The 23,425-nt window shown below is 40.4% G+C and overlaps 1 protein-coding gene across 5 annotated transcripts; it reads right to left on the bottom strand.

The window, feature by feature from the left end:
- Nucleotides 1-880: 880 nt before the first annotated feature.
- Nucleotides 881-23,013, bottom strand: ASRGL1 (asparaginase and isoaspartyl peptidase 1). 5 transcript variants are annotated; one of them, XM_052686391.1, is made up of 7 exons: nucleotides 22,907-23,013; nucleotides 21,692-21,924; nucleotides 17,350-17,492; nucleotides 13,553-13,707; nucleotides 6,228-6,346; nucleotides 4,359-4,469; nucleotides 881-1,804 (listed from the first exon to the last, which is right to left on the bottom strand). In XM_052686391.1, exons 2-7 carry the CDS (start codon nucleotides 21,876-21,878, stop codon nucleotides 1,569-1,571), a joined length of 951 nt encoding a protein of 316 aa, XP_052542351.1. In that variant the 5' UTR covers nucleotides 21,879-21,924; nucleotides 22,907-23,013; the 3' UTR covers nucleotides 881-1,568. The 5 variants fall into 5 exon arrangements, with proteins under 5 accessions (XP_052542351.1, XP_052542345.1, XP_052542371.1 ...); XM_052686385.1 differs by having other exon boundaries at nucleotides 22,806-22,925; XM_052686411.1 differs by lacking the exon at nucleotides 22,907-23,013 and adding an exon at nucleotides 22,412-22,785.
- Nucleotides 23,014-23,425: the final 412 nt, after the last annotated feature.

Genomic DNA, 23,425 nt, shown 5'->3' on the forward strand with positions numbered 1-23,425 from the left:
TCCACAGGTATACGAGCTTATACCTGCTCCTATGCCAACAATCACTTGGGTTTTGGTCAACTTGGAGTCTGACCAGAACAGGCCTGCATCCACTCAAGAGTGCACAATAAGAACAGAGCTGGCTGCCCACCTATTGCACTAGTGAGTGAAGCGCTCATCGACCCAGCCACAGCAGGGTGACTGGGAACATATTCTTAAATATGTCTCTTAAATCGGTCTTAAATCTGATCAAAAGCAAGTATAAGACAAGATTTCTGTACTATTCATAACATCATCCATGCTAGAAACAACCAAGTTGCTTTTTTCCCACTAAAAAGTCACTATTTTCATCAAAACAATATTGTTGCAAAGAGATATTTGGCAGAACACTGAAAGATTGTATTTTCTACCTGTTCTACATTTGATCTTGCAGTAGGGACAGGTGAGTTAAACAAAGTACAGTCCTGACCACAAAATCTGGATTGCTTTGATATACTGGCAGTGAAGACAATACAGCTTTGCTCCAGAGAACAGCTTGGCCCTGTAGATCGGTACCTCACACATAAAAGCAGGAACAAAGTTTTACTGAGATGGCTATTCTCCTCTGACTATGAGCACATCTTAAATACTGCTGTTGTTTCACAAACAGTTAACAAGAGTAGCCATCTTCTACATTACCTCCTGAGGAGCAAGGTATGCAAGAAATCCATGGTTGTTTTGCACAAGCTGTCTATGCTTGAGCCATCGATGTCTACATTCACTCATATGCAACATCCAATAAAACACAGATTAAAGTAGAAGGCGAGTTACACAGTCTTGGCAAACTTACTGTTCTACATAAGCCAACTCAATAACACAGCCTACTGCAGTTAGGATACTTGTGGAAGTAGTTTTAAAATCTAATTTAAGATGTTTTTGCTATGTTTATTTGGGTTATAAGAACATTCCACTGTATGATGGCATGCAATACATACATACCTGGCCCCAAAGGAAACCCGTATCATAGCATCTGCTAAAATCCATTAAATTATAACACAGTTTAAAAAAAAAATCTAGTTAAGTCAGAAAACAGCATACAATACACCCTATTGCCCATGATGATACATTAGTCTTAACTTTCTACTATTGTTTAATGATTTTTCACTGACAGTAAGAACTTTGCTATGGAGGTATGACTGCTCAAGATACATTGGAGAGCTATGCGATTTTCAGAATTCAGTTTTCAGATAGTAAAAATGTATCTCTTTAATCATCCTGGAAGCAGCATCTGAGAACAGGCATGACAAGGAGCTTTTCTATTCCTGAAATGTAGGCTCCCTTTAATGTAGGATTAAAGAATGCAAACACATAAACCTACAGCCCTCAAACTGTACATTCTCCTGGAAGATCTGAGTGTCCGAAGGCACCAGTAAGCACTATACATGTATCCATGATCATGATGTCCGGATTTCATTTTGGGTCAAAGCACAGCAATGTCTGTGAATCAATCAATAAAGTACAGATCTCTCGAGAAAAATTAAATCAGTTGTTACTGTCCTCCAAAAAAGAATGGAGATCTTCACTTGACCATAGTCAATGGTTCTTCAGTCTCAGAATCCCTCACTTTCAGATGCAAGTGCTTCATCAAGAGACTTTGTATGCCTCTCCCCAGTGTAAATCCCGTAATGTAGTTTGTCATCCTTTACAGTAGCCCAGGACATCTGCTTGGTGGAGAACCTCGCTGCCCACTCTCCAGAGCTGCTAACAACGATGACACCTCCCAAGCCCCCGACTCGAGTCTTCATGTATTCTAATGCAGTGTCAGCAGCCACCTCTGGTGACATTCCTGAAAAGAGGAACAAGATAACTTCACAATAACTGCCTTGAGAAGAATTTTAAAGTTCTCTTCAAGATACACATCCTCCTCTTGCTTCCACATTAGAGCCAGCCAAATCTAATTCTTCCTTCAACTAAATTGACAAAAAACTTCCAGTTCAGGAACTGAACTGCTTTATAGGAAGGCACTGGACAGTCGCAAACAGCTTCCACAGTACAGTTCTGCTGCAAAGACTGGGTTTGAATAGCTTCAGATTACACTCAGGTTTCAGCATTTGATACAGACTAACTCATCAACTCTATGTTCAAGACACAACATTTTTTATGCCATCATTTGAGGGAAAAATGCCAATCTGCAAGCTTTCTCTCATAGGTATGCCATTAGCTACATTTATACTTTGGGAAAAGTTATTAAAACAACCAAAAATGCCAGTTGTCATCTGCATTCAAAATCCACAGCCGTAACAGAGCCCAAAGCATATTATTTCACATCTCCACAATTTACTGAAAACAGATCAGCATTATCCTTCTTGAAACTTCTGAAAGTATCAAGTAAGACGAAGACAGGGACACCAGAAAGCACCAGCAAAATGACTCTATCTGTTCCTTACACTTAATTCATCATAACAGATATACGTGAATTCTTAAGTTACTGTGCACATTATCCTCACACGCCTCTACTAGCTGCACAGTATTTCTTCATTGCAAGTCTGAACACACAGACTATCAGTAATGTTATGCAGTTCATGATGCAGAATAAAAAATGACCTTCATGTCTTCTTTGCAAATTTCAAGTTAAAACCAAACAAAACCAGCAGAATCAGAATTATTCACAGCACTGGTGACTGACAGGATAGAGCACCATTCCATGTCATTATGGGTGACACTGTGACTATTCAAGTCAGCGGCACTGACTTCAAAGGGTCAGCATTTCACTGTTTGATTTTTCATCAAGACAACAGCTGCTGCCATAAGGCAGAGATTCCAATAGTTGTTGAGACTGGCAAAGCCATTCCTTCATAAAATAGCAAACTAAAATTTCTAACACTGGCTGCAAAAGAAGGTATTTGCTGTGTAAATTACTGAATAGCAAAACAGAATTACAGAACAGCTTTATTGTTGTTTTTAAACATGCAACTTCAATAGAGCATTCAAAGACTCAAAAAGTTGTAAGAACTTGGGGGATTCTTTTCAGCATCTTCGTGGAAACGTGGGGGAAAAACTAAAGGAAAGCTGGTGTTGATGAGTTTACCTGGCATCTGAGTTGCATTTCTGGGCAGGATGAATGAAGGTAGAACAGAGTAAATAAGTGCAAATAAGTATTCATTTTAAGCATGCACACATGTGGACTGATTATTCTATTAGTACTTTTGTTTTAATCTGAGCCGCATTTGCCTGGTGTATCATGAGCCAGACACCTATCAGTGCAGAGGTCTTGCAGTGGAGTGAACTTACATTTAGAGAAAAAACTCGTTTGCACCCGAGCTTGAAAATCATTCACAAACTGAATGGCTAGGGACATAATATAAAGAGTATATAAAGAGGAGACCATGATGTGACAGAGCTTTGGAAAACAATCTGTAGGTTATATTTTACACTGAAACTGTAGCACGACCAAAGAGATTTGCAGAAAAGTGCACCCATTATATGCAAACAGCAAAGCAAAAAGCGTAACAAAAATATTCTCAGCTGTTATGTCTTTCTGCTTTCTGCTTCCCTAACAAAAAAGTAAATGGAAAGTTTTCCAACTATTTCCAGTTCATCTGATCTCAAAGTGAGCTACACTGTACAATCCCAGAGCTATGGCTAAAAATAATATCTATACTAATGGTTCTTCAATTGCACGCAATGCAAGTATGTTGTCTGGCAATGTTTACTGGCTGTAACATAATGAAGGGTTTAAATGAGAGGCTAAATCATGAAGGTAAAGCTTCACAGGGTCATCCCGCAGCCAGATGATATTACAGTCACATCAGACATACTGTGTCAGCTGTTTGCCACATACCCACCCAGTCAGTTCGGTAGATTTTCCAAAACAAAATGAAATTGTAAATCATACTCAAAATGTCTTAAAAATATTTCTGTTGCTATAATCAGAGTTGTTAAAACAAAAATCATCATAGCTTATTAGACAGGTGATTTTCCGAGCTTTCTTATTTCAGCTCTGATTCTTGTACCTCCAACTCTTTCCTATTGTTTCCTTTAAAGTGTTGTTTTTGTTTTCTATCTTTGTTCAAAAAAATTATTTTAAAACTAAATAGGCTTTATAAAAAAAAAAAACTTCAGATAAAGAGTACAAAATAAACAATCATATATTTTAATATACATTCATCTAAAAATGATTTAACATCAAGAAGCCCAAATATTTCTTTCCACTCAGAGCAATGGTAACCTTATTAACACTTCAGTACTATGTTTTTTCTAAAGAGGTGATCAATCCACATACACCACAGTAGCAACTTTTTTGACAGCTGCTCTGAGGTGACAGTACATACGCTGCCATCTGTCATGAGGCAACATTCCCCATCCTCCCTATTTCAGCTTACAACAAGTTTGGAAGATACCTTGCTCCATGTGATAGAGGATCAGTCGGGCTAAGACTACTTTCATAATGCTCTCTCCATGTCCTGTGGTTGAAGTGGCACCAGAACAGTTATCAGCATAACCTCCGCTTCCTTTTCAGAGAGAGAAAAAGAAAAGCAGTGTTTTGGATAATACAATTTACAAGCTTTGCAATGTTTATAGTAACACACTTTTCCTAAGGGTCCAGGAGTTCTGTGCACTTCCAAGAGCAAAGTGTCAGTAAGTCGCATCTTTCACATTTCTGCCTCAATTTCAACACTGACAGACATCAGCAACAGCTAGATGAAGTCAAATGCCAATTTACAAGAACTAGAAGACCAGTGAGCTGATTGTGCCACAAAAGCCAGGAAAAGAGGGAAAAAAAAAATCCAGAATAGTGAGGGACAGTATATTGAGGATCAATACTGGATCCAACAGGATCCAGTAGAATGCAAAATGCCAGATCACACAATATTACAGAGACGGAATGACAAAAGACCTTGTGAGGACAAGATGAAGTGACCAAAATTTGTGGGGGATTTGACTGCAAGAGCAAAATCAGAGCGGAGATTTGAAAAGCCGAGCTCTGGTGAATCATCATGAAGCACCCTGAAGAATCTCTCAAGTCCTCACCGCAAGCAGAACATTTCTTTTGTTTGAACTCTCACTCCTTTTTTTTTTCCCTCATCCTTGTTTGACTGGCACATTCCACACTGTTCTACACCAAGCTTTGGCTTGCTCAACACCCATATTTCTAACACATCTTCTATGAAAAACATTTCCCAATTGCGGGGAGGTGCATACCACAGAGTTACATGGATAAGCAAGGTACTTGTGTTGGGCTGGGGAGCAAAAGAGGTGCAGAAGAGCTGTGAAAGTTTCCTCCATTTCCTACTTTCCTGATCAGATTGGTCTCTTTCAACATATTATGATTTACATGTGGAAAAATGCTGCCACAATTGACCTGTCAAATTCCCTTTCAATAATCTCATATCTTCAACAGGACAACTGTTACTTCAGTATCCAGTATTTGCAGTCAGAAGGCAGCAGTAAGCAACGAAGCTGAAAATCATACTCAAACCAAGGGGTATCAGAACATTAGTAACTCAGGCTGTGCGAAAAAGTTAGTTCTGTAAAACAATCACGTGCTGCCAACAGCAGTGCTATCTGAGTTTGGAACATGCTTTACTAAAAATAATTATTTTCCAAATCCCAACTCAGTAATATAATCCTGAAGTAATCAAATGGCAAGTTTGTCCCACAAGAGAAACAAGTCTGGGGAAGGGATTTCAAGTGTCTCTTTATATTCTGATAAGAGAGATCTTAAAATATTTCCTTGGTTCTACACCACATCCATTAGGCTCTGAGGCAGTCTTATCTGGGCTCTCTAAGAACAGGAATTTACTCCAAGTTGCAAATTGTTTGGCAATTCTGGCTCACTGATCTGACAGTCATTACAATTACACATACATTAAGTATGAAGAAAACGGCACAGAACTGACTATGCTTTTTCCTTGGCTATGAGCATAGATGTTCATATTGATAGTTTCATTAGAATGAACAAACAGAAGACACACAGAAAAATAAATTAGCATTCAGAAAAGGACAAAAATTCAAATTCCCATTCCCACTTTCCAAACAGAAAAGTGGGATGATGATGACAGCACCATATCTCTACTTCTAATCCCTATTTGCAAACTGAGGTTTGTATTGAGGAGCTTCAGTTTTCTTACATTTGAATGCCAGACCTTAGTTTCAGATGCATCACTTTTTCCTTCATTCCACTAATAGAAAGGAGAATGTGTGACAAACACTAAAATTTTTAATGAGATACCTCCAAAAAACAAGAGGCAAATCCCCACAGCCCATACCTATGCATGCTGTGTCACCAACACGGCCGACCAATTTATTAGAGAGTCCTCCAGTGGATGTTGCACAAGCTACATTTCCTTCACTGTCTACAGCAACAGCACCAACTGTTCCCAGGTCTCTGCCAAGAAAAACAGTTCACAAAATTAGGTAGAATTAAAACATACCTGCCAAAGCATGCTGTATTTATCTTCTAGGTTGCTTTAAAGAAAAAATCGAAAAAGATTATTGCAAAAAAAATACTGCTCATCAGAAAGCCATTTTTATCATGCTTCTCATTACAAAAATAACCAGTAAAAAGCAATTCTCACAACTTTTGTTTTCTGTGCAATTAAATAGCTCTTAACTTTTTTTTTAAAGAGTCTGATCTCTCCCCATGACTTATTCACTATCAGCAGACCTGGAGCAGTTTTTTGGCTATGGCACGCCTAACATACAGCTTTCCCCCAGCGCCAACTCAAAGACACAAGAATCATCTCCCACTGTCTTAATGAGCAGTTAACTCAAATTATTTATGACAATGAACGTAAACAAGTAAATACATAAAAAGAGTGCATTGTTAGAATGCACTGAATCATTTCCTTCCTGTTCCTCCTCTTTCCTTTTCCTTACTCCCCCAAATGCTTGAATGCCAAAAAAAAAAAAAAAAGGTTATTTATGTGGCTTTCAATTAGTATTGTTCATAATGTATCACTAATACATACTTGTATCTCTGTACTTTGCAGCTAAGCAATCTTGAGGTTTAATTGCTTGGTCAGGAGAATGTTAAAACTGCAAACCATTTAAAAAATCTTCATTCACTGAAGAAAATGCACGTTTCAACTACTGCCTGATTTCTTCAGCAGTCATATTTAATAGGCTGCTTAAACCATACATGTAAGTTCATAGTGGTAGGAAAAAAAGGCTACTCAACTTACCATAACAGTTGCTGTACTGAGAAGCAAGACAGTACTGAGAAGCAACAGTTTGAGGTCCAATCTTGGCAATTCATATAAGTACATAAAATCACATTTGGTTGGGAAAGCTATATCCAGAAAGTCTCAGTCCTTCCACAAAGGAAAATAATTTGTGCCAATCCTTCAGTGAACTGCACAACTATTTTTGGATGTTGTCTGAGCACTGGTGAGGGTCTCTATGTAACCCCCAAAATCAAAGCTAAGTTCATTTTGGTCACAACAACCCCATGCACTTCTACAGGCTTGGGGCAGACCGGTCAGAATGCTGTGCAGAGGAAAAGGATGGGAGGGTGCTGGCTGATGTACGGCTGAGCACGAGCCAGCAGTGTGCCCATATAGCCAAGAAGGCCAATGGCATCCTTGGCTTGTATCATAAGTAGTGCAGTCAGCAGGAGCAGGGAGGTGATCGTCCCTCTGTACTCAGCTCTGGTGAGATTACAGCTTGAGAACTGTGTTCAGTTTTTGCCCTCTCACTACAAGAAAGACATCAAGGCCCTGAAGAGTGTCCAGAGAAGGGCAACAAAGCTGTGAAGAGCCTGGAGCACAAGTTTTATGGGGAGCGGCTGGGGCAGCTGGAATTGTTCAGTCTAGAGAAAGCTCGGGGCAGACCTTATAGTTCTCTACAACTACCTGACAGGAGGTTGTGGCAAGGTGGAGGTCAGCCTGTTCTCCCAGGTAACTATTGACAGGACAAGAGTAAATGGCCTCAAGTTACGCCATGTCAGGTTCAGGTCAAGTATTAGGATAAACTTTTTCTCCAAAAAGAATGGTTGGGCACTGGAACAAGCTGCCCAGGCAAGTGGTGTAGTCACTGTCCCTTGAGTTGATCAATTGATCAGTTGATCAAAATGTGCAGATGTGGTACTTAGGAACATGGTTTAGTGGGTAATATTGGTGGCAGGCGGACAGTTAGATTAGATGATCTTAGAAGTCTTTCTCAACTTGCTATCATGATTCTATGACATCCAGTCAATTTCTCACAGAACCAACTCCCAGTTCCTTCCTGTTTATGTAAAATATCTTACTGTCAGCCCCTACACTACATTCACAGCAATTCAAAGTTGACTGATGACTCAGAGGACTTACAGACTGCTCTGACATTTATGTGGAGACGAACCTAATCTCAAACTGGTATGCTGGTGCAGATGGGCTTCCCACCCATCCATCTGTTACAAATAGTTTGCTAAAGAGAATATTAGGAGATTCAGTACTCCCTTCCTTAGACATACAGTGCCTTTCAACTAACTAAAGTTAGATCCTCCTGAGAAATTAAGAAACGCATGTTCAGATCTACATTTTCCAAGGTATGTATTTAGAATCACAGAACTGTCTGAGTTGGAATAGACTCTTAAATAGGGTTTATTTTATATATATATATATATATATAAAATAATACTCCAAGATTTTATATATATATCTTATATATATATATATAAAATAATACTCCAAGTCCCCTGAAAAGAACAGGGACACGTACAGCTACATCACATTGCTCAGAACCCCATCCAGCCCAACCCTGAATGTCAGGGATGGGGCATCTACCACTTCTCTAGGCAACTTGTTCCAATAAAAAATTTCCTTATATCCAATCTAATTCTCCCCACTTTTAGTTTGAAACCATTTCCCCATGTCCTATCACAACAGATCCTGCTAAAGAGCCTGTCCCCTTCTTAGCAACAGCCCCCGTTTAGATACTGAAAGGCTGCTATCAGGTCTCCTTGGAGCCTTCTCTTCTGCAGTCTGAACAGCCCCAACTCTCTCAGCCTGTCCCTGTAAAGGTATTCCATCCCTTGGATCAGTTCTGTGGCCCTCCTCTGGAAGTATGGCAGGAGGTCCACGTCTGTTCTGAGGAGCCCATGCCTGGATGCAGTACTCCAAGTGAGGCCTCACCAGCACAGAATAGAGGGGCAGGATCACTTCCCTCGACCTGCTGCCCATGTTTCTTCTGGTGCAGCTCGGCGTACAGTTGGCTTTCTGGGCTGCCATGAGAATACTGCAAGTACAAAGATTACGCATGCAGCAGGTATCTACTTCGTACAGGAGCACCAATAAATGATAAAGTGAGCGTGCCCAAAACATATTAGCTGTTGTGGAGCAAATACAAAACTAGACTCTAATTACTGTTCTTTTAAACTTTTGAGTACTTCAGTGTCACGTTTTCTTTGTTCATCTTCAGAAGGCAGATATGCAACAACTCGTTGCATAGTCCACTGACCCAGAAACACTAACAAGGCAGACAAAACTGTCTAAGTAGAAACACTGTATTATAGTCGTGGGTCTAATGTTAATGTCTGTAGGAATAACTCCACAAGTACCTGTGCTACACACTAGAGCAGGGCTGTCCAACCCTTTGGCTTGTGTAGGCTTCATTGAGCAAACAGGAATTGCCTTGGGCCACATATAAAATATACAACAAATTTAATGAATTTTAATCACAAACCTTATTTTTTTATGGAGATTTTTTTTTTTTTTTTAACATAATAAAAAAGAGCAACAAAAAACTAGTGGGATATCTGACCTTGTTTTTGGGAAACTGATGCATCAGTCTGGTTTAATGGCAGTAGCTGCCGTTCTTACTGAATTCTAGAGGTGTCTGTCAGATTTTTGATGAAATATTACTCTTCCCATGCTCCATCCTTGGTAATAACCATTCACAAGTATTCACATCATTGTTTTTTGGCAGTATGTATAAGGCATGGCTGTGAAACAAGGGATATTTTTCTATGATAAGAGATCTTCCTGATGAAGAGATGCGACCAAATTTTTCTTCGAGCTGAATGTCTGGTTACAACTCCATACAATCCATGTGAAAATTTGCAAGTAATGTATTTACTTCAACTGAAAACAAGAGTTGCAAATACATTTAAAAAAATTGATTTTTTTTTGAAATCTTGAAATCTTAAAATCAAAATGGAAGGCAAAGCTGCATATCTTTCAATGTTCACAGGACTGCATATAGCTGATGTTTCAAAATGCAGGAATCAGAAATGCTAAATATTAATTTTAGTGTTCAGGTTCCAGCACAAGTTTTCCTTTCAATTCTATAAAGGACTCGATCCCACTTTGCAAATCATGAAGTCATTTTTAACATTTTACCCCAACGTAGCCACCTTCCTTCAGAAAAGTAAATGATGACCCCACGATCAGCATGCACACTTCTAAGGAACTCCTAGCATTGGTGATGATTCAATTCCTTGGACTTTAGGAAATTCACAACTTTGATGACTGTTTACATGACACTATTTTTAAAGCTTACCCACAAGCATTTTCTTGCTGCCCAACATAGTCAAATTACATCAAATCTGATTTATCAGTGGTAATGGCATCATCTCCTATAGAATTTTCTCACCCCTCTTCTTTTTTCTTTTTTAACCAATCATCATCAGGGCACCATCAGTAGCTACATCAGATACGTTGATAAAGGTTAAATAAAATCCCTTCAATGTTTTTTTCTTTTTTACTGCTTCACACAAATAAAGAGATTTAGTTGTGTCTTTCAATGGCACCAAAGAAGCCATTTTTGTCAGTGACTTTACATCAGTTATCATCACCTCTAATGAAAATGGCAAGTAGAGCCATACCTGTAGCATCAGTACTTTCACCTATTGCCAAAGTATGAAATTTGAAATTAACAGCATTACTCTCCAAATTTCTTTTTGATATACATTCCTGTTCCTTCATTTCACCTGGCTATATAGCCCAGTCACACAAACTGATTTTAGATTTTTTTATTTTTTTTTTTAAATCAGAACATGTTATATCTGTCCTGCTTTCCATTCATCACTTAAAGTCACCATCAGGAAACAGTTCTTATTTTTTTTTATTATGAAATTTGCTATCACTTAACTAGCTTTTGTAACAGAGTCCAACTGAGTTTTAACTTTTAAAAAAATATATTTTGTTGAGGTCACAGACTTTCTTCAGTTCCACTGTTTTGTCCTTATGAAGCATTCAATGCTCAAGGGGCTGGATCATCTCCCTGATGGGAACAGGCTGAGAGAGCTGGAGCTCTACAGCCTGGAGAGGAGAAGGCTTCAGGGGGATCTTATAGTGCCCTTTCAGGCACTGGAAGGCTGCTACAGGAAAGCTGGGGAGGAAAATTCTATAAGGGCATGTAGTGACAGGACGAGGGGAAATGGCCTTAAACTGGAAGAGGGCAGATTTATACTAGATAATAGGAAGAGTCTTTACTATGTGGGTGGTGAGACACTGGAACAGGTTGCCCAGAGAGGCTGTGGATGCCCCCTCCCTGGAAGCATTCATTGCCAGGCTGGATGGGGCTTTGAGCAACCCGGTCTAGAGGGAGGTGTCCCTGCCTATAGCAGGGTGTTCTAAGATTCCTCAGTATGCAATGAATTTGGCAGCACGTTTCTGCGTACAGTCTTTTCAAATTGCAGAATTTTGAGAACTGAGACAATTTCCTAGCAAATCAAGCATAGTGCCATATTATATGCCAGCAGTACACAGTGCCCTCGCCGTATCCCAGGCCCAGGTCAGGCTGCAGTGTGAGCAGAGCTGGAATTCTCAGGGAATCTTCAGCAACTCTAGAAAGCACATGGTCAGAATCTCTGGACTGAGAGACAGAAGATAAAAAAAAAAAAAAAAAAAAAAACCTCCACATTTTATTATTAGTAGAAGGAGCACAAGATAGCTGAATGTACATGCAACAGAATCATACTTTCTGAATGTAAATGAATGCAGGCTTCTAAACAGCAAAAGAGAAAGCTCTCTCTTCTTCCAAGCTCCTTGCTTGGAAAGCTCTGAACGTCTAAGGCTTCTAAAAGAGCCAATAAACTCTGAGAACCTGACTAAAGGTTAAGTACAAGCCACCCTTCACATTCCCAGTAGTAGCTGGTGTTAGGTTGCCTCCGACCAGTAGTACTTCACCTCTGCCCATTTGCTTCAGGCAAGTTTCTGCATAATCACTATAGACATAATGAGAAAAAAGAACATTCCACACACAGCACAGGAACAAACAGCTTGGCATAAAGAGACCTCTCTTCAGCTTTGTGAACTTCTGCCTATGTTAGTGGGCAGTGCTTGTCAGGAAAAGCACAGTGTGGCCAAGACAAGAAGTCTCAAACTTGTCAGAAATATACAAATCTTCAAGTATTGGGTACTCCAGAATAAGAGAAAGCTGAAATTAAAGATGCCTAACACTGTTAACTGTAAGAAAAAAAAAGGGGCAAAGTAATTATAAAGAATGATCAGAGACTCAGATGCCATGCTTCCAGCTCTCTTCTTCAGGAGGCCAGGGGACACTGGCAGCTACACCATTCTCAGAATTCTTGGCAATGAGCTGTAACACCACACAGCCCCTGCATACCGCACAGATTAAAACAACCTGAAACTTCCAGGGGAGACAAGATGAACGACGACGGATACCTCACTTCGTTTACAAGACTGTATTTACACTTGTATCAACTCTTTGTTTTTCCTTCCAGCAATTTAATGTAAGTAACGTATAGCTTATATACATTATGGCCTAACTTCATTGATTTTAGTTAACATGCCCACAGAAGAAGCTTCTCCCTTTTCTCTGATCTACAAATTCTTCAGCTCTGCTTCACTTAGTACTACTCCTTCACACAGCAGACTAGCAGCAGTATGTAATACAGTATTTTCCTATGCAGCAACTGTTGCCATACAAATGCAAACTCAAAACAATTCAGTATTCATGCCTACCTCATGGGCATAAAAGATATTTGACACCTCATGATTTTCATTCCTTTCTCATCCACCTTGTCTTCCTCTCTGGTTTGTTATGTGAAGCCTGCTTATTTTTCAGGTGACTTTCATTTTGCTGCCGTGTAATATCATCCAACAGCATCTCTTCTCACACCCACCACTACATTGAACCTCCTGGTCATTTTCTCCTTCTATCTACAGTAATCAATAATCACAGTCAGCACTTGGCACACTTGATCAAAATATGACACAGTTTAACTACCTGGACCAGTTTAAAAACAAGTCGGATCACCTGCTTAAGACCAGCTTTATAATTTTATTTTTCACATGGACTTTGTAATTTTAAACCGTGGACTGGAGAGTTCCTAACTCACAGTTCTTCTTTGGAAAACTTACATACTCACTTAAACTTCAGCAAATTCACTAGAAGCTGGATTTTGAGGGTGTTTTTTGTTTGTTAGTGTTTTGAGGACATATTGGGAAGATTATGGCAAACCACAGTTCACTCAGAACTGAAATATTGTCAAGGCTGACAACAGGCCTTCAAGCTTTGGGATTTTTCTTCTTTTAGTTTTTTTGGGGGGGTCTTTTTGGAAGGAGAGTGGCAAGGGGTGTGTGAACTGATTGCACCAAGTAAACTACCTGAATTTAAAATTAAAAAAAAAAAAGTTACAAAAACCTACTTCTGGAACTCCACAGGGTTGGAATCTGGCTCAAGGTTCTTCTTCCATCTCTCCCGAGACCTCTCAGTTATGAGTTTCTCCCCTGGAATCTCAGGAACACCCATGGCCTGAGCAAAGAGGCGGGCGCCATGGTCAGTCAGCAGCATGTGCTTTGTCTGCAGAAGACAGGCAAAAAATTACTGACACCTCCTGTTTCTCTTTATACAAACTGCTCCCTATAGTCACTACTTTTTAGAAGGATGGATGCAAAGAACATTCCGAATTTTGTTTCATTTTTAAACTTCCTGGTTTTCTGTGCCTACATCCAGAAAATTTTTAATGCAATACAGTCAAGTGGTTCTTAACAAAAGCTAAACCACTTTGCTTTTCATACTTCTTTCAACAACCTGCCATTCTCACAGACTCAGAATTTCCTATTTAGGAACTGAATATCATTCTAATAGATTTGATAAAAATTGGTTGCTCTCTTCGAACAACATTTGCCTGTGCAGAATCTCTATATTTATTCCTCTATTTAGCAAAGCACTTAAACTAGATTTTAAGTCAACAACCTTGGTCAAATCCACACTTCCAAGTCTACATGGCTTGCTTAATTCCTATTTTTTATAAACTTACCAGTTAAGTTTGTTTCATTAATCCTTATGCTTTAGCAGGATCTCCAGCATCTAATTTGTTTTTTTTTTTTTTTGAACCTGTGTCCAAAATAATCCATCAACTTTTTGGATCACGGTGTTCATTGCTCAGCAGAGCCTAGGAAGGCAGGAGCAATGGCCTGACAATACAGGACTCACAGCAGAACACTGCTACCTTTAGGCAAGCTTGTACATCCATGCAGCAACATGGGGACCAGGCTAAGGTCCAAAAGCAAATTCAGGAGATGCTGCAGACAGCAGGCCTGCAGAGCCCTGCAGGGCACCCGGTGGCTCTGCTTCTCAGCCTGCAGTGAGGATTCCCAAATCTGGTATTTATTTCTGTGACACACTGCACTGACACAGTCAAAACAGTCTCAAAGCTTCAGACTTTAAGATGCTGCAGAACATCAACTTTTTCTGATTCGTAAAGCAATGATAAGCAATCATTACCATGAGGAAGCCAAAGCACTGAATAGAGTGAAGGATTTGAGCTCAAATTCTTCCCAAACCACAGATACTCAAGTCTGCTTCAGCCTGCTGTATCTCTGCACTAATCCTTCCAAATGCTTACACAAGCAGGAAGTGCCATGTCACATTAAAAACGTTCCTGACTGGCCATTCACCAGCTGGTGGCCCTAACATCAAATCTCTCTCATATTTAAGAAATTACTTGAGTTGATGACAGTACCACTCAAAAGAACAAGAGGAACAGTCACAAGGAAGTGTGCTCCACATTTGAAAGAGCGGAGAACAGCCTTAGGGAAGTGCTGTTACCTGAAAATGGAAGACCCTACCTATTTGTAACAAAGCTGAAGTGTTCTCAACTTAGAAGGGAATTTCTCTGCACAACGCTGCCCCCCCTCTGCCTCTGGAACTAAACCACCAAAGCCCATGATTCAATAATTCCAATTATGTTTATAGAAAATTTCATTCAACTTTTCTTTTGACTTTACTTTCATAAGAAGATAGCCCCCTCCATCACTTGCTTTCTTCAAGAATGCAATTCCATTGCTTTTTCAGTATTTTTTGTTTGTTTTAGAAAATAAGGTTTTATTACATAAAAAATAAAGCAATTCCTTAAAAAATTTCTTAAAGGAGCATCCTATGTGCAGACTTTGATAACATACCACCTTCATGAGCTGCACACAAGCAATAGATATTTGTACACAGAGGAATAAGCTCCTTATAGCTTTTTGCAGTCCTTGCTGAAAATAAAGTGTCCTAGGGAAAATTTAATACATTCTGTCCATCAAAAGAGCTCATAGAGCACTGCCAAGCAACCAAAAGAACAGATTTTCCTGTCTCATTCTCCTTCTAGTTTCACAAATGTATTTGTTAACTTTCTTAGGTGCCTCATTTTTCTGGGACACACTTAAAACAGAGTAATTCAACAAGAAAAAAATAAAATAAATAATATTTTTTAGAGTTCTTAATGGCAAACAACAAATGTTGGAAAATTTCTATTTAGTTCATCTTATCAGAAGCGGAAAGAAAATCCCCGACTTTCAGTTGCTGGCCTGGAACTCAGATCAGTTCTTTATTTAAGAAGCCCAGCAGTGCAAAAAGCACAGCAGAAGTTTCCACCTTTTGCCTTGAGAAGTCTATGGGGTAGGTTAAATTTTCCTCTCGTTTCAAGAGCTGGATGAGGACGATATAAGGGAAAGTATGCACCAACAGTTTATGGGTACCAGTGAATCAGCGCTGCAACGTTCACATGACATCCATCTCATGAAGCACAGGAGCTGAGGAGGATTACACGCCCCATTAAGAAAAACAAGTCATTTCAATGCATCATTCCACTGCTGTTCACTACAAACAGGAATAATTTTATGGGAATTTAACTGCTTTCTCAAGTATCCATTTGATTAATTTGTTAACGTACTAAGCCTTCCATCTCTAGAGACTGATGTGCTCAGTAGTACAGTAAGACACAAATTATTCTGGTACTTTCCCTTCTCCTGTACCATGAATTCGAGCAAATTAGAGCCCACTAAGAACGCGATAATGTACAAGATAAACATGCACAACAGCAGCCTAAGGAGCTACTCTGACCACCAGATGGAGCCCATATTGTTTCAGAATAGGAATAGAAACACAAAGTTACAAGCAGGTGCTGAACTCTTCCATTTGTTACTTGTTTTGGAGAACTTCCTGTTCTCCTTGGGGCAGTAATGTCTCTTAACATCATTGGGAAACAAGCATCCTAAAATCCTTAGGACCAAGGAAACACCAGACTTATCACCCAGGGATCACTGAGTTCAAAATATTTTTAATTATTTACAGTAAAACACAACAAATAAAATAGACTCTGAAAAGCACCGTGAAATAGCCTGGGTTAGCGTCCCCAAACTCCTTCCTAAGATGAACAGAAGAGTAACATTAGCTGGTTTGTATTCCAGTTTGTAATGTCTGCCAGAAAAAACAGCAGAAGCTCACCTCAAGATATATCAAGCAATTTAGGTTAACATCTATATTTGAATGTTGTCGTCTACACAGAATTTATTGCAGCTGGGCAAACAGAAATACACTGCACCACAAAATGGAAGTACTTCTCATTTTGTGGTATTAGCACCAAACCATTATACATGGCCTTATGCAGTTGAATTTCTTATGTACTACTAAATTTAGCTTCAACGTTTTTGAAGAGCTGAAGCACCACTCAATGACAAGAGACCTTACAGCACACAAGAGACGGAGGGCAGATTTTTGGTTTTGTTTTTTGTTGGAGGTGGCTGGGATGCATTTGTTTTGTTGTCCAAAAAATATTGTTGTAACTTTATCCTAAATGAGGTTTTGTCATAGAGGAGACACCATCAGTGGCTTTTAACTGTCATTATAAGAAGTGATCTACAGAAAACGGATATAACTTTTCCCCCTCAAGTTACTAAAAGACATTCTACCCCAGCCTTCCAACTACGTAACAGAACTCACTTCCTCAGAGTGCTATCTTTCAATAATAGCATTCAAAAAAACCCAAACAATCCAAAAATGTTAAAAATAAAAGTTCCTCATAGTCACAATCATGGACTCTAAGCGCTGCCTTCTATTTCTCATTCTTTCATAGTTTAGGGGAGGATTCACAGACAACATCAACGAGGTGTTTCAACACACCAGATGAAATATTAAGGAAAAAATGTTTCATATTCAAGTACAGATTCAGCATACCTTTTCCATGACAAGTCGAGCTAGTTTTATTGGGTTTGCTATACATTTAACTGCAGATACTGCTCCAGAGGCCAGATTTTTTCCATCCATGATAATTGCATCCATTTCTACTTCACCTTCTTCATTAAGAACAGAACCACAGCCTAAAGACCAAAGAACAACAACAAAAAAAATTAAATTAAAAAGAGGAGGAGTAAGGGAAGAAGAGTTAAGGCATTAAGAGCTAACCAGCAACTGATTCAATTTATGGATCTCATCAAGCAAACTTTCTGTTTTCCAATTATATGTCTGACTTACTGGAAGGACCCACCTCCTGACTACAAACAAAACAGCAGAAACATTGCTGAGTATAACTGCAAAATCCAACTGTAGACAGAAATCTGACAGGGTGTAATGGCTACTTAAAAAAAAAAAAAAAGAGTTTTATTTTTATATGATGAAAAACGCACTTGAAACTCATACAATCGTGAATTGGTCATAAGATGGTATACAGAATGCCATTTATGCAATTCCATCCAAAATTATATACCAGCTATGAAAGCTAAAATGGCAATCATAAACAAGATTCTTTATCCCCCAGATCACATCACACGCACGTAAAAATATCTATTTCACTTTTACAGTTCTTCCAACTGTAGGACACCCAACAATATCGTGTAGTGCTCAGTCCCATCAAAGAAATAATACCAAAGAGCATTCCAAGAAGCTGTCAAAATTGACACAGCACAACAGAAGTGCTCATTCACTACTGCACCAAAACCTTGAAATAACCCAGTCTTCAAATAACAGTTTATCAAATAACAGTAGATGGAGGAATTTAGAATAAAGATAGAAATGAAATGCTGGGTAGTTATTCTCTTCAGCAATCATCAACTCTGACATTAACCTAATTGAAAATTGATGATACCAGATGAGACAATGCAAATAGGTGTTGTTGTGTTTTGTTGTTTGGTTGTTTTTTTTTTTTTAAATAACATAAGTAACTCTTCCCAGGGGAACGCTAAGTTTTTAAGTCAACATGTGTGCAAGCTAACTAGGCTGGGTAAGACTGAATTTAGAAAGAAATTTAAAAATGCATGGTAGAACTATAGAGTAGCTCAGGTAGAAATACTCAATGTTGTACAGAACTAAAACAGGTTTTGTTGTTTGCTTTTCCTGTTAAACCGACACTAGGGCAGGTCAGAAACTACTGTTGGTAACTGTCGACATAAGGCAACTACACCTATGCACTTCTGCCCTGAATATATGTGTATAATGTTAAAACCTCACTTACAGGAGGCAACAACATTCTGTGTCTTCAGAACTCCACCTAACAGACATACCTGCCTATACTCCACCCCAAAGTTACTTTTTGCCCACCTCCAACCATATAAGCTATTTCTGAGCTCAGTGCCACATCATTCAGAATAGGTTATTTCTATGCCACACTGATGTGTGGAGAGCTTACACATTCCTCCTTTCAGACATCTGTGCTAAAATCATTCTTCCAGAATTTCCCTTATTTTGATGTATGGAATAGGCCCTCTTTTATTTCTTAGGTAAGCCTTGCCATGTTCTTCTAGTTTCCTTTGTCAAGGTAGGCTCTTCTCACACTCACGCTCACAAAATTCCCTCTAGAACAAGGTGTACCTTTCTCAAACAGCAGTAACCAGAAGAACGACGGCCCCCAAGGGATGCTCTACCAGCCTCCTGCATCACCCCATTAGAAATCTCCTATGTCTGTTGGAGATCTCTAAAGATTTCCTAACTGTTCCTCTGCAGAAAACTGGAGGACACAGCTTGATTATTAAGTTTATTCCTCTCCATATTTATTGTTACTGTTCAGCAATGTCTGTGTTTTCTAGGAGAATATTACAACAAAACAATTATTTATTTTACAGAGATAAATACCACAAGTTTTAAAAAGCCACTCCAATCAGGGCCCTCTTCACATAGCTGTCAGCTCACTCTGAGAGCAGCTGCATCTAACGAGCACTAACACAGCTGGATGTATATATAAGTGGTTAAGGACTTAGATCAGCATAGTCAGACGTGAACAAGAGCTCAAGGCTCAAGTTCAAGCAAATTTTGCTAAAAATTCTTAATTTAATCTACTATAAACAACAGATAAATATTGTTAGAACAAGTATAAGTAAACAACTTTAGACAAAACATTAGTTTAATACATATTTCAATAAGTATACACTGTCAGACCATGAGAAGGTCTGCCACAAACATGTTCTGCACATTCGTGAAGAAAATGAAAAGTTACAACTGCCTAGCAGGCATTGGCTACGGTAGGGTCTTAGAGCCTGTCCTCAAATGGTGCAATCACTTTGAACGTGGAGCAGCACGTGCTCCTTCAAGTGGCTGTATGCTGAGAGGGAGGCCGCAATTCTCTCCCTGGGGAAAGACCAGTAACTTTCAACTACAGCCCAAACTTCCTTTCTGCAACTCTGGAAACAAGAAATGCTTGTAAGGCACAAGTCTGTGGAAACTTCTCCATATGAAGAGCTATGTGGATGCTCTGAGATAAGAGAAACATAGAATCATAGAATCACAAGGTTGGAAACGACCTATAAGATCATCCAGTCCAATCGTCTCCTCATCACCATTGCCTCCACAAGCACTAAACCACATCACGCAGCACATCATGCAGACGCGTCTTGAACACTGCCAGGGATGGCGACTCCATCACCTCCCTGGGCAGCCATTCCAGTGCCTGACCACTCTCTGAGAGAAGAAGTTCTTCCTTATGTCCAACCTAAACCTCCTCTGATACAAATATGTATTCTGTCCCATAGTTCACTTCATATTATCCACTTCCCAAGCTCAGAATAGCAGTATTAGCGATAAGATTGCAAACTAAGGGTGAAAATAGCTTGCATTAATACTGCCATTGTGATCCCACTTACCAAAACATGTGCCAAAATGACACACACTGCTGCTTATCATTTAAATAAATAAGCCTAAATAGACTGCTATAAAGCAAGCTTTCGCCAGAGAATCCCATTCAATTAAAATACATTTTCCGTTTACATAATTTTGATTTACAGAACCATCAAAATTAGCATATAAGAAACCAAGAAAGTATGAAATTGTTTACATGGAATGATTAAGAGATGTAAACAATCTTTTGGCTTAAATTTATACTGAAGTTGCTTCCACACTGACATTGGTCAACTACCATTGGCCTGAAAATGATGCTCCTTGAGAATTAGGATTTTTTTCCTGCAGTATAGGAAGCTGATGACTTTGAAATAGCAAATGTAAGCTATTTGGTCAGAGGTTTGTTTAGAGATAGAATCCAGAATTACAGAAAGCACCAAAGGTCAAACAGTTACAGATTTACTGACCTGAGCAAAACACAGTCCTAAAGGTTGACTGATTTAGACAGCAAGTGAAGAAAAAGTTAATGCGGGAACACCAGCTTCATATTAATTATGCAACTGCCTCATGGTACACATATCTCATTTAAACCTGTAAAAAGCAGGAAATTCAATCCAAGTCTGCAATGAATCACTCAAAACTTTCATATGGAAAAAAAATCTTTCAATCTTTCTCAATTGCAAGGTGAGAAAGAAAAAGTGAATCTGTGCACATTAAGCATCCACACAAGAATCAAGTATGCTATCTGAGACACTGAACTCTGACAGTCTTCTTTTCCATGTTCATTCCTGACATACCTTGCTGGAAACAGTGAAGAATTTTCACTGAAATGCATCCAAATAGTAAACTTGAAGTTATACAAATAGGAGAAAAATATTGGATATTAACTATCATTAACATTAATTGACATTAATTGCTAGGAAATTCAGTTCTAAACCTTAAACGACTCATATCGTTAGTTGTATTATTTTTATAATATTATTTAAGAAGGCACTAATTGCAAGCATTAACTAAAACATATACAATATCCCAAAATCTTCCTTTAACAAGAGGTAAAGAATTAAGGCTTAAATACTGCCACAAGCTCCGTACAAGTGACTTTTAATATGAATATTAACTGAACATACACTCCATTAAGGAGTCCACGTCTTAAAACTAAAAACTCAGCATGGGGACAGGGAAGATTTACGTAACAGTAGGACTGGAGAACAAGAATGAATCAGTAGGTACAGAATGCTGAGAAACAACAAAGACTAACCTGACTGCCTAAGTGTGCTCAGAAGAAACAGTGGTACATAACATGCTTTTTTAATTACATCAATAAACAAATAATTCATATTTTGTGACACTAATAGTTACTTCAGTACAATATGCATAATTCAAGGCAAATACGAGCTGGTATTTTCACAGTAATCAGAATCAAGCACTGAACATACTTAATGATTATACAGATATTGAATTCTTTAAGAATTACCTGCATTAAAATGAGGGTCATCTTCCATTGACCGTACCGCCTCTTCAACTGCATCTAAGGCGCTGCCTCCTTGTTTCAGGACACCATAACCCTGCAGCGCTGCTCTGACGACACCAGCACGGCATCCCTCTTCTCGTTCTTTGAAGATCCGGCCAGCTCCACCGTGTACCACAATGACAGGCCTCATCCTGTCAAATTCCTCCAGCTGTGCCAACAGGTTGTTCTTAATTAGCCTGTTTTGGAAAGAACTGTGTTTAGTATTTGTTCCCTTCCAATGGAGACAGCCCTGCAGATGAATGAGCAGATAGGCTGTTTGACTCCCATGAGTTCACCTTTCAAGAAGCCGAACACTCCCTCTAAGGAGCTCCAACAGCAAGTTCCCCCTGTGCCAGGCACTGAGGAACCTGAACAGCCTGCAGCCAGCTGACAGCAGGGCGTGGGGCGTGCTGACCTCTGCAGGGCCCGCTCAGCAGAACTGTGCCATCTCACCACAGACCCTGCCTGCCTTTGGTATTACCTTACTGGTTACGTAGAAACGAGCACTTAAGTCTCAGTCCTGCAAACTGCTCGTTAGACGAGTAACCTCACTACTTGAGTACACCCGTAGAAGCACAGATAAAGCCCAGCCCCGCGTCAGCAGCTTAACCACGCTGTGTGGATTTCAAACCTCCGACCTCTTAAAATCGTTGCACTTTGTTCAGAAAAACAAGGCATCAAAACCTGGCAGTTAACCGCCTTCACTGTTCACTGCCTCCTGTGAGCAAACCAGCGCTGCCACACATCTGAGGATGAAGAGGAACCTCGTCTCCCACTGATGCCAGAAGATGAAGCCCAGTGAGGGCAGCAGGCACTGCACCAACGCTGCAGGCCCAGCCTGCGCTGCCCGGGGCAGAAACGTCTCGATTTTCACCGGGCTGCCGTACGCGAGGCCGTTCTCCTGGAGGCCGCCCGAGCTTTTATTTCAACGGACAGCTGCCCTTTTCTTTCCCCCACGGTCACGTTCTCGCTGCCCTGGAAGGAGGAACCTAGCACAGCCTGTCCGCAGCGGCAGAACCGTGCCCTCAGGGTCCGCCCTCCGCGTTCCGAGTCCCTGCCGGCACTAAGGCAGCCTCACCAGCCCTACGGAGAGCGGAGCCGGACCCCGCTGCGGCCTCCCGCCTCAACGGCAGCTGAATGCGGCGCGGAACCGGACCGCACGGCCAGCGGTTCCCTCACCAGACATGGCGCCCCGGGGGATGCCCGCAACCAAGATGGCCGCCGCCCCGCCCGGCCCTGCCTCGGAGGGGCGGCACCGCGGCCGCTAGAGGAGGGTGTGCCGACAGAGCGCGGCTGCGGTCACGCTGGGGAAGCCGATGTGGTTCTGAGCTCGGTCAGCTGGCGTGCCTGCAGCCCTGTGTATTACGGATGGTAGAAATAGGCCGTCCCTGCCTCAGCCCGTGTGGCGTGCGGGCAGAAATGCCTGCCCGAAGGCAAGCGGAGGTGACGGCCCCACAAAAGCCGGGAGCGGTGCCCAGCAGCGCGGTTTCCTTCCCCGTGTGCCGCCGCTGCCGCAGTGACGGCTCCCGGCGCGGTGCCGGGGCGGCTTCGTTCGGCGATGCGGCGATAAGCGCCCTCATTTCTTCTCGGTGATTACCCTTTCCTATCAGATGTTGCACCACCTTTAATTTCCTCGTCGCTCACCGCCGCTTGGTTTCCCCTAGTGTTAAACGAGAAAAATGACTCTTCCCCAAAGCC

This window comes from Tympanuchus pallidicinctus, unplaced genomic scaffold, assembly GCF_026119805.1.
Source record: "Tympanuchus pallidicinctus isolate F22 unplaced genomic scaffold, pur_lepc_1.0 scaffold1, whole genome shotgun sequence".
Taxonomy (NCBI): domain Eukaryota; kingdom Metazoa; phylum Chordata; class Aves; order Galliformes; family Phasianidae; genus Tympanuchus; species Tympanuchus pallidicinctus.